The sequence below is a fragment of the Platalea leucorodia genome, assembly GCF_965183815.1.
Source record: "Platalea leucorodia genome assembly, chromosome: 8".
Classification (NCBI taxonomy): domain Eukaryota; kingdom Metazoa; phylum Chordata; class Aves; order Pelecaniformes; family Threskiornithidae; genus Platalea; species Platalea leucorodia.
The window spans coordinates 36,929,851-36,946,743 of record NC_138830.1 but is presented as its reverse complement, the minus strand read 5'-3'; the positions used below and the strand labels follow the sequence as shown (position 1 = coordinate 36,946,743).

The window sequence follows — 16,893 nt, the reverse complement described above, 5'->3', positions numbered from 1 at the left end:
GAGGCCTTCAGGTCTATATTAAATCCATGAGGAGGGGCATAGCCCCAGCCCACGGGAACAGCCACCCTCCGCCGAGGCAGCAATCAGATCCCCAGCACCAGCAATCAGAGCAGGGCTGGGTGCGAGAGTTAATCAAAACCTATTTGTAATTATAGCAGAGCCTGTTTGAGTGCCTGATTAATATATTTACGCCGTCATTACAGGCAGGCTGCTGGTTGCAGGCAGGGGCGTGCACAGGGGGAGCAGCTGTGGAGAGGGGGAACCACAAAAATAATTGTTTCAGATCCCAAATGCAATGATATGTCTTTGCCAAGGAGATTTATCGATTTAATACACCCTCCTTAGCCAGAGTGTGGATAGTGGAAGATGTATTAAATGATAAAATAATTGCCTGGGCAAAGGGGTGGATTTGGCCCAGTGTGAGGCTCTTTCCAAAGCGTGCTGGCAGAAGAAGATGAAGGGTGAGGTACCTTGACAGTGAATTTAATACACTGTCTACACAGACTTGTTCAGATGTGATATGTATGTCTGTGTGTATATGTATAATATGGTGCTTGGCTGCTCTTGGTTTCAGGGTGTTACAAATCTCACTGTTAACAACCAGCAGGTGAGTGGGTTTTTCTAAGCCGTCTGACCTTGTTTTCAAGCATTGCCAGGCCATGGAGGAAGGAGATAACTCGGAGGTGATCACTCAGTGTTAAGGATTGTGTTTCTGAGGCTTTGATGATCCCTGGCCAGGGAGATTCCCCCACCACCCCGCCTGGTCTTCTGATGCCTCTCCCCATATCTTGCACTGATGCCAGCTTTCCTCCCTCTGACCCAGCTGTTGGATGATGGTGCTGGTGGAGCGCACTGGGCTGTGCTGGGGAGCACTGGGGCTGCAGAGGGGAGCATGGTCCTGCTTGGAGAAAGGCTCAAAAGGTGGCAGGGTCCCATGTGTGCTGCCGAGTGCATCCTCCAAACCATCACAGTGCTTGGTCCTCATGCAGATCTGCTGCAGCCCATGGAGTGCCCTGAGCCGGTCCCATCTCCATTTGACCAGTGTCCTGGGATGGGCTGTGCTGGTGAAAGAGCGTAGCGCATCAATCCCTGCCCTCCTTATGTCTCCCTCCCTGCCACCCTACAGCAAGCAGCTGCAGGAGATCATGAATAGGCCACACAGCATGGCAGTTTGCTTCAGCATCACCTCTCATCTGGCAATGATCACCACATCGTGCGTGTCCCCCAGAAACACCATGGCTGTGATGGGGAGGGGAGCAAGTTTTTTTGTTTTAGAGAGAAGTCATTAACCACTGCACTAGTTGGATGCTCAAGAAACTCGTGCTCCCCTGCCAAATCAGGGGTGAGAAATCAGCTCTGCGACCAGTTTCCCCAGAAGTGTTTTTCTTCAGCTCATTCTTCTTTTATGATTTAAAATAGGAGATAAAGGCCCTCTGGGTTCTTGTGGAGCTGCTCCAGTTGCCATGGAAATAACCCTCATTAATCGCTTCACCATAAAACAAGAATAATTTGCTTTGGGGAGCTTGGGGTAGTCATGTTGTGCTGCTGCGTGCTCAGATAACTGGTGGTGCTGGGACCACTCCGGTCTCACCCCTGAGTTTGGTCATTGCCGGCGGCATGCAGGGAGCCGGGAGCATCCGTCCCCATCTCATGGCACCAAAAAGTCGTGAGTCCTGGAGGAGCCAGCACACAGGGGTGGGCTGCCCAGCAGGGGTTTGCCTGGGCCACGTGATGTCCCAGCAGGCACTGATGGGCTGGAAAGCGTGCGGAAAAAGTGATGCTAGTGAGTTTGGGCTTAGAGGAGCCTTTTTTTTCACCACAAGTTTTTCTTTAGCTCTGATGCTGAGTGGTTAGCTTCAGCCAGACCTGATGTGGCCAGTGGTCTCACTGGACTGGTCTTGGTCTGGTTGGGGTCAGGCCAGTTGGGCTGGTGTTGGACTTGCTGGAGTGGTGTTGGGCCAGTGTTGGATGTGTTGGACTGGTTGTGCCGGTGTCGGTCTGGTTGTGCCAGTGTCCCGCCTCTGCCAGTGACTGGCAGGAGGTGGAGGACCAGGACCATGCCATGGGCAGGGTGCAGCAAGGCTGTGCTGGGGAAGGGACCCTGGGTGCTCTAACAAGATCAGTTGTGCTGGTAAAACATTTTGTTAAGTGTTTTCTGTCTTTGGAGGGTTTGGATTACCCCGGGAGCTTCTGTCACTTGAACAGCTTGTCCTCATCCACCAAAGTTTCCTCGGAGCAGCCTGCCTCCTGCTGAAGGCATTCTTGCTCTGTGGGCTGTCTCCATCCTGCCTCTGGCCCCAGACGGCCAGAGCTTTCCTTTTCTCCCTCTTCAGGAAAAAAAAAAAAAACAATGCCAAAATATGCTGAGGCTCTTGTCTCGCAGCGCAGGATGGGAGGGAGGATGGGTGGGGACTGCCAGAGCTTTCTGCTGCTGGCTTGAAGGCATCTTCAGCTTGCGGTTTCCCGGTGAGAGCCATTTTTATTGTCCCAAACCCCTTTTACTTTAGCACTGGGTTGGCCGTACCGTTGTGGCCTAAGGCACTAGATAACATGCTGAAGCTCTCAGAGTAGGGGTCTCCAAAGCACAGGAGGGGCCACTTTTCATATCTGCACCCACTGGCTCTTGCTCTGCAAGACAATAGTAAGTAATTTAAGATCATAGTAAAGAGAGCAACTATGGGCTTTGGGTAATTGCCTCTTTACATTGCTTTATTTATCTGTAAATAAAGCAATGCTGATGTGCCTCGCTGCCCACACTCCCTCCCGTCACAGCCTCTAGAAGTCTGTCCCAGGAGTGATGGATGCTGGTGGGGCTACATGCTGGGCAACACATAGGTGCTGGAGGGCTATATGCTTCCCGTGGGGTGGGACAGCCCATGCTCATTCCTCCTGTGGCCCTTAACGGTCAGGTACACAGAGGGGACCAATTTGTGCATGGGATGTTGGACGGATGCTGCACCAGCCAGGGTGCCTGCCGGCGCTGGGCAGTCAGCACTGGGTCTCACTGTGCTTGCTGTCTGCCTTGGCAGGTGTACGAGAGCGGCAGCAATGTGGACCAGTTCGTGACCCGCTTCCTGCTGAAGGAGACGGCGAACCAGACCCAGTCGCTCCTGAGCTCCGTGGAGAGTGCCGTGGATGCCATCGACGAGCAAACCAACCCTGCCAGGTCTGCAGCACCTCCTGGCCCCCTCTCCGCTTCCTGGTTGATTTTGGTGCAGGGGGGTGGAGGGAGAGGAGGAGGATGCTTTTGTGGGGCAAGGGAAAATGCAGCAGACAGTGTGGGGGAGCAAAGGGGAGGTGGGCAAGCGGCTGCCTTTACCTTTGCCTCCCTTCCTGGCTTCCTGAGAGCTCCTGGGGCTTTCCTCCACCACTCTGTCCTGCCCTGTCCCTTACTCTCCTGCAGCCCTAAGGGTCCCTCTTGACCCCTTCACCCATGAACGGTGCAGGGGGGATGCAGACAACGGGGCAGCACCCTGGGGCCAGGCTGGGCAGTGCTGGGTGCACGGGGCTGCTTTTCCAAGCAAAGCCACTGGTCCCATCCAGGGCAAAACACAGGCACCAGCAGCAGGGTGGCTGTGGCTGGGGTGTGCTGGGGGCAGCCCGCAGCAGGTGGCTTGCCGTGCCAGGGATGCTGTCCCTCCTGCTGGGGCACCCAGCGGGTGAAATCATCCACAGAGGCGAAAGGTGTTTGTGCACTGGGGACAGATACCGCCGTCCTCGGGTCCCATGTGAGGGGACCATCCTCATCCCAGCAGCCCAGCATGTGCTACCGAGCTTTGAGAAGACAGAAGAGAGAGTGTCAAGATTTCTCAAGTGCTGCCGGGGCTGAAATATAAGGGGTACCCGGCAGCATAGCCCAAACCTCAACACAGCCCCCCGTGGTGTCACAGTGTCATTTGCCTCCCCAGAGTGCTGCTGTCACTGGCTGTAACCAGGACAGGTTGCCACGGAAACCGTTCATCAGATGCTCAGGAAGCAAATCCCTCTTCTGCCATACCTGCAAACCAGGAGGCCATGGGATCCTTGGGGGGATGCCTTGGCTTCCCCGTGCCATGGGCGGGCAGAGGGGGCCAAGGCACATGGACCACAGAGAGTGAAAATCCCAGCTCCCCGCTGGGACACCACAGGGACCAACGAGCCTGAATACTTCGCTGCAGCCAGGTCTTGGTGTTTTGGGTTTTAACATCAGCAGCAGTTGCATCCTGGACAGGCAGCAGTGGGCTGGTCTCACAGGAGCTGTTGCTGCCTGGGGCACAGTGAGACCCTGGGCAGCTCTGGTGGCATCTCACCAGCTTTCCTAGGAGGAATGCTCTGTGTTTCATCACCCCACATCACTTTCTTCTCCCCATTTTGGAAGGAAACCACTGGCCTGTGGTAAACCTTGTACAAAACACGTTGAAAAAGTAAGAGCTCCTGGGAAACAATGAGGAAACAAGCCCAACATCAGAAGGAGCAATTAGAGCCCATGAAAGACTTTGCTGGCTTTTATTTGCCGACATGTGGGCCCAGTTCATAATGAGGAGTATTGTAGTTGTTTTCTCATGGTGATAATAGCCAAAAAAACCCCAAACCCACAAAACATGATCTCATGCATCCACATGAAGACAAAGAGGTGGCCTAAAAAGCAACAAAATAAAGGGCTGTAAAATGAAGTGCAAGAGCAGATCGTCCAAGCCTGAGACACCTCATTAAATTGTGATTAAAAAGAAATCTCTGTCTGTTCTCGCCTAATTTCCTGCTTATTGATGGGGGATTATTCAGCGCCAGTGGGATTATTGCACAGCCTGTAGCAACGGGGATGTTCCTGCCACCTTTATCGCTGTTCTTGCTTCTTTATCTTGGGGATATTCTTCGGGACCAGATCCACTCGTCACATTCCTGTGTGCGTGGTCAAGTCCACACTGGCTGATTTGAGGGGACAACAGCAGCCCAGACATTGCTCCCTCGGCACCAAAGGAGCCAGCCGAAATTAACCGGGGTAGCTGGGGAGGGTAAAGAGGGCACCCAGCTGCTGCACTTTGGAGGGAGCCATGTGCCTGGGGAAGGACAGGAGGGCAGGGACAACGCTGGCCGGTGTCGTGCCCATTGGCTCCCCTGCACTCAGTGTGTTATCTCCAGCCAGGAGCCACATGGCTGGCAAGAGATGCCAAGAGGAGCTGGGGCTCCCAGGCACTTTCATCAGCAGGCAGCCAGCACGGAGCTGCTCTCACTGGAAGGAGACGCTGGAAACCACTTTGCTCAGGCTTCCCATCAGTGGACGAGGAAGGAAAGAGAGGGTCTTCCTTCCCAAAACCCATTCCCATCTTGCTGCACACCCTTGTGGGGATGGCAGGTCTTAGCATCGTCTCTGGCTTGCAAATGAACAAGGGCCTGGGGGGACCACTGAGAAGCTGAGGCTGGATGGTCATTAATGTTTCAGGGGTACGTGCATATGTGAGTGTGCACACATGCTCCTTTTCTCCAAGAGGTGTTGCAGGATGAGCCAGGCCAAGTGGGCTTTGTAGCCCCAAAGGAAGAAGCAAGGTGGAGGAGATGCTACAGTGGATGTGTCTCCATTCTCCAGGAGAACTACGGCTGCAGCCTGTTGGCAGGAATGCACAGCCAGGCTGCCAGGCTTTCACTGCTCACGGGCAGCAGTTCAGGCATGGGCAGCCTGTGTGCTGCCTGTGTGCCAGCAACTTTTCCCATGTGTTAGTCATCAAAACCATCCAACTGCAAAACCAGGCCAGCTAAGGTGCAGCCAGCTGGCTGGGCACAGCTGCCAGTGCCCGAATGCCCAATGTTGTGGGTGTCTGCCTAGGGAAGAAAAAAATCCCCAAGGGCTGCAGGAGATGCCAGGAGGGCTGTTGCCGTGTTTCATAAGCAGGAGAGAAAAGTGACAGCTGCTGGGAGCAGCCCACGGATGTTGCTTTAATTCTGACCCCCCCCCCCCCGCCAGGTGACACTGAAGTATGGTACGGGAGGGAAGCCGACGCTGCCTGGGCCCAGTGCAGGCATTGCTGCTCTCCAAGGGGTCTGGCATTGGTGGCACAGCTGCCAGAAAGGCTGCTCCAATGTTGGCTCCCCGGAGCCGCTCACGCCAGGCTGTACATGCCCAGCTCTGCCCTCCCTGACGGCCTGTGTGCTCTCTGGTTGCAGGCACTACCCCAGCAAGGCTGGCCACAGTCTGATGGACACCTGGTACGACAGCCCCATGCCCAGCTACTCTCCCACCAGCCAGATGGTCCCCAGGGAGCACGGGAAGAGCTTCCAGACTGGTAAGCGATGGCTGCTTCCTGGCTGCACTGGCAGCCTGTGGTGGCTCGGGGCACTTGAGGAAGGGAGCTGCAGTCCCGGCAGCAGCACAGAAGTGATGCTTGACTTCCCTGGAGGGCAGTGGGGCTCTTGGGGGTGCCCACGGGTGTGTCTCGCTCCATCACTGCCTCCTGGCTCCACGCAGGTTCCCCTGACACCAAGGCAGAGGGGCTGGAGGGGCAGATCAACAGGCTGGCCGAGCTGATCGGCAGGCTGGAGGACAAGGTAAGGGCCAGCGTTTCCACACATGGGGTTGTCCCTTGGGTGTCCCCACAGCCCCACCACCTCCCTCCCCTGGTTGGGATGGAGGTGACCAAGAGGTGGCCGTGCCCATCCCTGTGCTGTGGCATGCGTGGGCCACGGGTGGGAGCTGGGGTGGTGGTGGTTACGTCTGATGAGCTGACAGCAGCTATTGACTGTGGAATGTTTAACTGTGAGTTTATTTAAACAAGAAAAAAACATAAGAAGGCAACACCTCTTGCAGAGACAGTCTTACTCCATCTAGGGACTGAAGGAGAAAACGTTGCAGCACAGGAGTTGTTTCTGAAATGCTCCTGGTTTGCACTTTCAGGGCAGAAGGGGACAGGGTGGTGCTCTATGTGGGGGCAGAGAGGTGCCGTGAAAGCTGAGGGCAGAAGAATGTCCATCATGGTTGCCCAAGGAAATAAGAGTGTGCCCGGGGTTGGGAAGGCACGAATGGGCACTGAGAAGGGATGGGTACCCTTGCTCCTGGCACCCCAGGGACAATTCAGGGATGGTGAAAAGGTGACAGCTGTTTTGGGGCTGATGCAAGGACATGGTGTCAGGGATATCGGCTGCACTTGGAGCATGGGGAGCTTTTGCAGAGGGTCCTGATGGAAGGGCGCGAAGGTGCAAACAGTTCTCAGAGCCGTCCCCTGCAGAGAAGGGTCACAGCCCATCATGCCAAGTGCTGGGGACAGAAACCCGCCAGTCTGGGAGGGACACGCAACCTCAGCCCACCCCTCCACATTGCTCTTCCCTCTTCCCAGACTCTCTGGTTTGACCTGCACCAGCGGCTGTCGGACAGCGAGAGCACGGCTTGCACGGTGAGAGTGCCTGGCCACCACCCACCACGGGGTGCTGGGGTGTCCCTGCAGCGTGGCATCAGATTGGGGGGGGGGGGCGGGGGGTAAGAGGGGGTGTGTCACCGTATTTTTTTGTGTCTTACGTGCCACTGTGTTTCGGGGGGCCCGGCAGTACCTCCTCCTGGTGCGGGACGAGATGACGGTATCGCACAAGCACCTGGGCGAGTTTTGCAGCTCCCTGAAGCAGTACCTGAAGACTGTGGCTGGGGAGCGGGACTGCTTCCAGTGGGTACCGCCGGCAGCCGCGCATCGGGGGGCCGGGGGACTTGGGGGCGGGGCAGGGGGTGTCCAGCTGCCCTCACAGCAAGGGTCACCCCACCAAGGGAAGGGCTGAGGCAAAACAGCTAGGATTTGAGGCGTAGTGATGCTTGGCCAAAACCCTTTTACATGGGCTGGGGAGTGCTGGGGAGGGGGGGGGGGTCCCCCACCTGGGCTGCTGGGTCTGGGGTCGCCCCTCGGTGGTGCCTGTGTCTGCAGAGGCCGAGGGGGGAGGGATGCCCCATGGTTCGGGGCTCACCCATCTCCCCGTTCCCGCCAGCGTCACTGCAGTGAAGCTGCCCGACGGGGTCACCTTCATTGTCTATGAGTTCTGGGAGACTGAGGACGACTGGAAGAGGTAGGGGAGGGGGCGCAAAAAGCTCATTTTTGGGTGGGGTGTTCATGCACGGAGGGGAGGGGAGCTGCAGAGCCCCAAGCTCTGTCCCCTGTCTGATGGCAGAGGCAAGGATCTGTCTGTCTCTCTGTCCTGGGGCTGTCACTGTAAAGGGGACGGTGGGCTTGGGAGGTCTCTGTGCATCCCCACCTGGGGATGCCTTTGGACATGGAGTATGGGAGGTGTCACTGTCCTGAACCATGACAGAATGCTTTGCCCAAGCACTCTGGGGAGGGTGAGCGGGCTTGCTGGCACCCAGCCCCTGACAGAGCCGATGGGGTTGGAGGTGGGGCTGGGATGGTGATTTAGGGGGAGCCTGTCACCCCCTCTCTCCCACCCGGGCACAGGCACCTGCAGAGTGCCACCTGCAAGGGCTTCCAGCACGTCAAGGTGGACACACTGAGCCAGCCCGAGGCCATCTCCAGTGTGGCCGTGCCAGGTAGGAAGGCAGCTGCCCCGTGGGGTGAGGGACAGGGACCCTGGGCAGCAAGCACCACTCCCACTGCCAGGGAGTAGGGGTGGGCACGGGGCACGGGGTGGGGGGCAGCATGGACTGGGCTGGGTGGGACAGGGAAGTTGGGGCGATGGGGGGCCAGGCAGGGGTGACCCTCCAGTGCTGTTCCCCTGCAGCTGCCTGGTGCACCCTGAGCCGAGAGTGACTGCCGGTGCCGGGGGGCCCGCCAGCACCCGTCTGCACTGCGGGGTGGCCGTGACCCCCTGGGTGGCTGGGGGGTGGGAGGTGTCGATGTGACCTTTCTGCAGTGAAGGAAACCTCCGTGTGTGTCCCCAGCACCCCACAGGGTCCACCCCCCCCGCTACCCCATCACCTGGGTCACCTCTCCCTGGCGTGGGGTGGTCTCGGGAGGGGGAGGTGGGGGTGGGCCTTGGGGTCTGCCAGGGAGGGTCTGGCAGGGTTGGAAGGGGGGGGGGGGCATCCCGCAGGCATGAGCCGGCAGGGAGTGGGGAAGGCAGGGTGCAGGCAGCCAGGTGATGGGGAAGGGGCAAGGCAGGGGTAGGGAGCCAGTGATAAGGAGCAGGGGTGGGAGTGAGAGGCTGGAGCACCCCTGGAGGGGGTAAGTTGGGGGTCCCTGCTAGTCCCCAGGGCCACCTGGGGAGGGGGCTGGGGGCGGGGGGGGGGGGGGGGTGGGGGGGGGTGTGAGGCTGCGCCCGGCACAGTGTGTGTGCCCCTGCAGGGACAGGACCCGTGTCCCTGGGGTGGGTCAGGGTGGTGGCAAAGGGGGGTATCCCTGCTCCCGAGGTGCCCCTTAGTCCTGCAGGGTGCGGGTGATCCCAAGGGGTTTCCTTCATGTGTGCGCGGTGGCAGCGGGTGCCTTGCAGGCGTGGGGGTGACTCCCCGCCCCTGCTTCCTGGGGTCTGTATGTCTGTCTGTGCATCTGTCTGTCTGTGTGCAGTGCCAGTCCTGCCCCCCACCCCGTCATGCCCGGGGGTCCCTCAGGGTGCGTGGCGTGGGGCCCTCACCGATACCCTGTCCCATCTTTATTAGCTGCTGTACAACGGGGACGGTGATGCCAAATAAAACCGCAATGGGACCCAGTGGTGTAGCTGTGTCCGGGGTGGCTGTCCGGGGTGAGGGGGCTGGGGCGGGGCACGATCGGAGGGGGGGCCGTGGCCCCTCAGCGCAGCAGCCCCAGCACAGCCAGGGCAGCGCTCTGCCCGCAGACGAAGGCGCCGCCGAGCACAGAGAGGACGCCCCAGGCGATGAGAGCAGCCCTGAGGGGACATGAGCAGGGGGCTAGTGGGACAGAGCCGACCCCCAGTAACATGCCACCCCCTGGTGCCTGGGCCCCCAGGTGTGGGGATGTCTGCAGGGCCTCGGCCTCCTTGGCCATGATCCTCTGCATCACTCCTGGCAGATGGCCGAAGACCCCAGCAGCCCCTCTGGCTTGTCCCCTATGCCCACTGCAACGACACACAAAACCTGGTCAAAAGCCTGGCATCTGCCACCACAAGACCATCCCCAATTCTGCCCGCGCCTGGTGGCCCCGCTGAGGGGGCACAAACCCCACTTTGCCACACCCCATGCTCAGGCACAGCCGCTCCCACACACCCCCAGCCCCCACCCTACCGCCACATGCCCCCACCCCTGTTCCCTCCCCAGCTCCATCCCCATCCCCGCAACCTGTGGGTTTGCACCTCCCTGTGCCCCTCTCCCTGAGCACACAGCCCCCCGCCTCGGCCAGACACCGAGCCCCTGGAACACGGCACTCACCCCCAAACCCCACTGCTGCTCCATCGTAGGGTCCTCGGCACCAGGCACCTTCCTGAACTGCCCCAGACAGGCTGGGACTGTCCCCTTGCTGTCCCCATCGCCCTGGCTCGTGTTGTCCCCTCTGGTGACGGCACTCCTGGGCTCATGCCCTGCAGGTCTCCCTGAGGGACCTCTCCAAGTCCTTGTCGCCCACCTGGGTGCCCCTGCTCACCTCCTGCCTTGGCATGCCAGCACTTTGGCACCCCTGGGGGCACTCTTGCCCCTGCCCAGCCAGCCATGGGCCCCCCAGGGCACCCTCTTGGCTGAGACCCCAAGGTCCTAGGGTGCTCCCTCCGGCTGCCATGGGGGGCAGGACCACCCAGCATCACCTCAACCCTCACTCAGATGCTGCTGCTCCCCCACGGGCACCGCAGACATGCTTTGGCACATGCTTACCCCAAAACTCACCAGCACCATGCCAGGTCCCCCCAACATGGGCTGCTGCTGTGCCCCAGCCTCTCTGGCCAGGAGTGGTGATGGGGACACACCGCCCTGGCACAACAGACACTGAAGACCTGATGGCTGCCCGCCTTGGGGCACCATGCCCCTCTGACTCCCACCTTGACCCCCACCCCAGCCCCAGCACCAGTGCCTCCAAACCCTGAGGCTCTCCTTCCCCTGCAGCTGCCCTGCCTTGCAAGGGGTCTGGTACGTGGGCACCTCCCTGATGCCTGGGCACACCCCGGTACCCGGGCACACCCCTGATACCTGGGCACCTCCCCAATGCCTGGGCTCATCCCTGATATCCAGACACATCCCTGATACCCAGGCACAGCCCCAATACCCAGGTACAGCCCCATTGCCTGGGCACATCCCTGATATCCAGGCACGTCCCGAATGTCGGAGCACATCCCTCCATACCCACCTTTCAGCCCCACCAAGGTGGGGACAGCCCCATGTCCCACTGCTTTCAGTGCCTACAGGTGCCCCAAATGCCCCTCCTCGTGGTGCTCCCACCTTGGCCAAGGTGACCCCCAGGGACCCTGCCTGGGCCATGGGTCATGGGATGCTGCACCCTGCCCCTGCCCCTTTCCCTTGCCCACCGCTGAGCCCGCAGACACTCACTTTTTGCGTGGCCCAAGGGTGCAGGTCCCGGTCATGCACACCAGGCACAGCCCTGCTGCCAATGCAGAGGCTCAGCCGTGCTGCCATGGCACCCCTCACCCAGGTCCCACTGCAGCATCCCCCATAAGCACACCCCTGCACCCCCAAAATGGGGCCAGGAAGGCCACCACTGCAGCCTCCCTCACCCTCCACAGCCATGCTCTCGGCACCGGTGACCCCTCCCCTCCCGCTGCTCACTCTTGCCTGGGAAGATGAATATGAAGAAGGCGCTGATGCCCCCGATGAGCTCGATGACCTTGCCGATGTCTGGCACAAACAGGGCGATGGCCAGTGTGGCAGCCGTCCAGGCGACCGTCAGTGCCACCCGGCTCCGCCGCTCGTGCACCTCGGGCACTGCCGCGGCCCCACGCTTGGGGGTCACCCACACGTCTCGCACCACCGATCTGGGTAGAGGGAGTCGGAGGGGCTGACGGCACCCAGCAGAGCTGCACCGGCCGGGGGAACACCTGGCTTGCCGCCACCCCCTCACCTGCCCAGCAGCACCACGATGGGGTAGATGGTGACGATGGAGACGCCAAAGAGCAGGCGGGCGACGATGACGACTGGGTCGTTCCCTGGGTAGGACATCAGGACGTCAGACGCCACAGCCTCACCGAAGGTCAGGTAGCCATAGAGCCCTGCTGACGAGGAGGCAGGGGTGGGCAGCCGTGCCAGTGAGAAGGACAGAGGAGCCCCAAGGAGGATGGATGAGCTCTGGGGACAGGGGACCTCTGGGGCAAGGAGAGGCTGAAGGGCTCCGGTGCTGGGGTTACCGGTGAGGGAGTAGATGAGCAGGCAGATGAGCATGGAGAGCATGGAGACGGTGACCCAGTGGCAGAAGCTCTGGTTGCGCATGCTGCTGTAGATGGCCACGCAGGCCTCATGGCACTGCAAGGCATGGGGCGATGGCGCTGGGGCCCTGTGCAAGGGACACCCTCACCACCAGTGCCTTCCCTCCCACCCATGAGTGCCCTGTTCCACTCTCCCCCATCCCCAGGGGCTTGTGTCCTGCCCCACAGCCATCTCTGGTGACAGCCACGGGTCCCCTTCCCTGCAACCACCCCCCGGCAAGGGATGGTGTCCCCATGGTCCGGGATGCCACAGGAGGCTGCCAGCACTGCCCTGGCAGCCGGGGACAGTGGGGCCAGGGTGACCTACCTGGAAGCCAAAGCAGATGGTGGGGATGACGCTGAAGACGGAGGCCCAGGAGGAGGCCCTGTGGCATGGGGGGGAGGAAGCGCAGAGCAAAGGGCGTGAGGGCCCCAGAAGCAGAGGGGACCTTGGTGGCATAAGTTGTGAAGCCTAGATACCACTGCACGAACCTCCCACCCCGTGATTTTGGGAGAAGGGGGGATTGCCAGGGTGAAAGCCGGGGCTGGGAGCTGCCACCCCACCATGACCCTGCCAGCGCTGTCCCCAGCTCACACCCCCCTGCCCCAGCAACCCCCTGCACTGCCTCCAGCCCTGCTCCATGCCACTGCTGATGAAGGACAGGGCGCGAGCGACGTGGGGCTGACCCCCCCTACCTGGAGGGCTGGGGGAGCTCAGGCAAGCTCAGGCTCTCTGCCTGCAGGTGGTATTTCAGGACGACGACCAGGGTGAGGTAGCAGGCGGCCAGCGTGCCCAGGATGCTGCCGGGGCATGGGAGAGCATCAGCACGGAGACCCCTGGCAACCAGGAGGGAGAGGGGTCCCATGGCCCCACAGGGACCCCGGAGGAGGTGGCCTGGGGTACAGGGTGCCCAGGGGTGGGCCACCGTGGGGGTAGCTCAGGTGGTACCTGGAGTACTTCTGGAAGCCGATCTCCCTGGGGACGGAGAGTGGGAAGATGACGAGGATGCAGAGAGCCGAGAGGGTGAAGCGCTGGTCCGCATACCAGGGGGGTAGCGGGGGGGCCCCGCTCAGCGTCCCGTTGGGGTACAAGGAGTCGCACACTGTGGGGGGGCAGCAGGGGGGTCAGCTGCACCCTGAAAGGTGGCCCAAGGGGTTCGGGAGCACCACACCATGACAGGGCCAGGGAGCCCCACGTCCTTGAGCGTCCCAAGAAAAGCCCGGGGCTGCCCCCAGCCCACATGGGACCACCTTCCCCTCACTCCCAGGAGCCACCAGCCCCAAGCAAGCCCTGAATGTGGCAGGGGGAAACAACTCACGTTTCTCCAGCTGGTCGCCCACCACCCTGAGGAGGGCCACGGAGATCATGAAGAGGTTGAAGAGGAAGCAGACCTCACAGAGCTTCCCCGCTGCTGCCCCACACACCGCCCGGACGACCCCCTGGTATGTGGGCTGGGCACTGAGGGCTGCCGCGTAGCCCAGCACTGCCAGCCCACTCACCAGGAAAACCAGTGAGCCCTGCGGGGACACGACCCGGCAAGAAGCACCACGCCGACCCTCCGTCACCCCCCAGACCCAGGGGGAACCCAGCAGGGCCATGGCCAGGGACCAGGTCACCGGCTGGGTTGCCTTGCTGCTGCAGGTAACACAGGTCAGCAAAAGGATGGAGAAACAGCCCTGAGTGGTACTTTGGGTTTAGATTTGGGTGTTTTGGGCATGTAGGGGACCAGCCACCAATTTTATTTTAGGTTGAGCTAAAAGCCAGTTTAAAGTGTGGCTTCAGATGCAAAGACCATCGCTAAGGTGGCAGTGGCTTTTGCACCCCTGCCCTGGCTGTTCCCCCTTTCAGCCTGGGTCAGGACGCGGGCACTGAGCGCCGTGCAAAGGGGATGGTCCCCGACAGCCCCCCAAACCCCGGGACAGGTGACCCCCACCCTCCCTTCGCCCCTTTCCCCGGGCCGGCAGGTGCCTCGGCTCCCTTTGGGGACGCCGCTGCCCGCAGCCCCTCGCCCCCGCGCCCCCAGCCCGGATCGGGCCCCCCCGGCTCTCCCCTTACCAGCTCCACCAGGAGGGCGGGGGCGGCACCGCCGGCCCTGCTGAAGGCCCAGGGGAAGCTCAGCAGCCCCGCGCCCAGCGCCGACTTCAGCATGATGAAGACGGCGCCGGCGGAGGAGAGCCCGGCGCTGCCCGCGGCCGCCGCCGGCAGCAGGGGCCGGCCCTCGCCCGCCGCCCGCTCCATCCCGCCGCCCGCCCGGCAGGGCTCTGGGCCGGGGCGGGCGGGGGGAGCCCAGCCCCGCCGCTGGGCCCCGCGGGGGCGGGCGCGGAGGAACGCGGGGGCTCCGCGCTCCCCCCCGCCCGCGCGGGGAGTGGGAGGGGGGCAGCGGGGGACGGGGCACCCCCCCGCCCCGAGCTCACCCATGGAAAGCCCGGTCCTGATCCCACCCCGGCTCGGGTGCGGGGGCACGGGCATCGCCCCGAAGCCCCCGTGGACAGTGCCGGGGAACCACGGTTCCTGCACCCCCCTGGCTCCGGACCAGCGGTCCACGTCCCGCCGGCTGCGGGTGTCCCCAAGTCTCAAAGAGCTTGACAAACCACCGGAAAACCAGCACGGGGCTCGGGCTGGGCAGGCTGGGGGGTCCCCGTTCCAGCTGCGTTCGCCCCATCCATGAAATGCCCACTATGGGGCATTTTGGAGCATCCCGGGGCGGGGAGGGCGAGGGAAGGCGGCTGCAGCGAGCGCCCTTCAGATCGTTTGGCTGGTGGATGCTTGACCACTCATTGGGTGCAGGATGAGGCCAGGACCTCTCGGTGTCTCCGCAGCAGCTAAAAGCCCACCCGGGGCGCTCCTGTGCTCGGGAGACCTTAGCCAGAAGCCACCCCATCCCATCCTCTGCTCCACGCAGGGAAAGGGGGTGCCGGGATAACAGGTTGGGGTGGCAGATGCTGCAGGGCACCCGCACGGAGGAAGCTGCACCCCGCGGGGACGAGGGGCCCATCCCCTACGCTGGGGACAGAGGGCAGCTCTGTGCCGCTCCCGCACATGCCACTGCCCCAGGGCTCAGCACACCGGCCCCCAGTGCCAGCTGACAGCCCTTAATGCATTTTTGATTTCCCAAATATGTGCCCTTCTGATCTCGATAAGACGGATAAAGAGACTTTAATCAGCTGCTAGGAGGAATTATGGATGGCTAATTGTGCCTGCCACCTCCTTTACATCTCTGCCGCCTGTGGCGCTTGTAACCATTTAGAAGGGCCCTTCCAGGCCTTCATTAGCTGCACACCAAAGGCTTTGGAAATAATTGGCCTCTATGACTTAGAAATTGGCCACTGGGCTGTAAAATACCATTCACTGGGAAAGGCTCCTAATTCAAACTGGTGCTTTGATACAGCTTGACTCTGGTTTCAAGGCTGCGGTGGAGCTGTAATCTCTCATTAGTGCTGCGATGAGAGGAGCAAGCCTCCTCATTAGCACCAGCCGGAGCAGCGGCACCAAAGCTTTCCAGGCTCCCTCTGACAGGAGCGCCTCAAATCAGCCCACCTCCCACGGCGGCGCAGCAGCCCCGGGCCGTTTCTCTGCTCAGTGGCTCCAGGATCCCTCGCTTATGTTCCCCCCCCCCCCCCCCCTTCTCCCATTTATCTGGGTGCTGCAGCCCCTGACCTGCGAGCCATAACCCGAGGGTCCCCAAGGGTTTGCAGCTTTACCTGCTGCTGTGTCCCCTCGGCTGGTGCCCTCCGCCCTTCTTTTTGGTGGAAAACGGGCTGCCAATGTATTTTCCATATTATTGCCTTTGAAGACAAAGGTACAAAGGTGCAAATGGACAAATGAAAACCTTTTGGTTTTGGACAAATGAAAACACTGACTACAATTATGCTTTGCTACCTGCTACCTGCTTAGGTCTGGCCATTCAGATTTTACCCCTTTACTGGCAGCTCTTTCGCAACCAGTACGCCTTGCAGAGCTGTTGCTCCTTGGCCCTACGAGAGACCCTGATGCCACAGGTGAGACAGACAAAATCCCCTCCCGGTCAGCATGGGCACCTCTGGTCCCCAGCCCCCCTGGGACAGCACAAACAGCCCAGCCTTGTGCCTATCTCCTCAGCCCCGACAAGCTTCCGCTAAGGGTTCCGAAGTGAAAGCTTGGTCCCTTCTCTGGCACCACAACAGGACATGGCCTCTTCCAGTTCATCCTCATCTTCGGAAGGGAAGAGGCAGGCTGGACAAAGCCAACTGCTCACCAGGTTAGGGAAAATGGGTTTTCCCAAACCTTTTTGCAGGACACATGCACTGTGCAACCCTATCCACGGCCACCTCTTGGAAGGTTTGCCCCAGGCTACGTGGAGAAACGTTCTCTCCTGCAGCGCCCTTCCCAAGGCCCACCACCACCATCCATGATCGTAAGCCCCAAACGGGGCAGGTGCAGCCAGACTGCCCAGCGGGGCTGTCCCTGGCACCTTCTCCCTCTCCAGCCATGCCCGGGGCTGCCTGGGAGCCCGTGCTCACCCAGGACTGTTCGCTGGTACAGACCGCTTCCAGCCCAGGCACTGCTTCTGTTCACCGACAGAGGCAGCCACCACCTCCCTGCTCCTCCTGGGAAAAGGTACTCGTATTTGGAATGGTGACCAAAGCAGCTGCCAGGGA

At 60.9% G+C, this 16,893-nt stretch overlaps 2 protein-coding genes across 2 annotated transcripts in view; one reads left to right on the top strand and one right to left on the bottom strand.

The window, feature by feature from the left end:
- NECAB2 (N-terminal EF-hand calcium binding protein 2) overlaps positions 1 to 8,711 on the top strand; it is a gene marked incomplete at both ends in the record, with an annotated part of 84,367 nt that extends 75,656 nt beyond the window's left edge. The window contains 8 exons of the mRNA XM_082319228.1: positions 3,030 to 3,166; positions 6,139 to 6,257; positions 6,440 to 6,519; positions 7,305 to 7,361; positions 7,513 to 7,625; positions 7,939 to 8,016; positions 8,400 to 8,491; positions 8,683 to 8,711. Of these exons, the coding sequence (XP_082175354.1) occupies positions 3,030 to 3,166; positions 6,139 to 6,257; positions 6,440 to 6,519; positions 7,305 to 7,361; positions 7,513 to 7,625; positions 7,939 to 8,016; positions 8,400 to 8,491; positions 8,683 to 8,711 (705 nt within the window). The remainder of the gene's footprint in view (positions 1 to 3,029; positions 3,167 to 6,138; positions 6,258 to 6,439; positions 6,520 to 7,304; positions 7,362 to 7,512; positions 7,626 to 7,938; positions 8,017 to 8,399; positions 8,492 to 8,682) is intronic.
- Positions 8,712 to 9,913: 1,202 nt separating this feature from the next.
- Positions 9,914 to 14,494, bottom strand: SLC38A8 (solute carrier family 38 member 8; the record flags this gene model as incomplete). Its single annotated transcript, XM_082319071.1, has 9 exons — positions 9,914 to 9,972; positions 11,624 to 11,829; positions 11,916 to 12,063; positions 12,199 to 12,313; positions 12,584 to 12,641; positions 12,952 to 13,056; positions 13,205 to 13,358; positions 13,575 to 13,773; positions 14,312 to 14,494. 9 exons carry the CDS (start codon positions 14,492 to 14,494, stop codon positions 9,914 to 9,916), a joined length of 1,227 nt encoding a protein of 408 aa, XP_082175197.1.
- Positions 14,495 to 16,893: the final 2,399 nt, after the last annotated feature.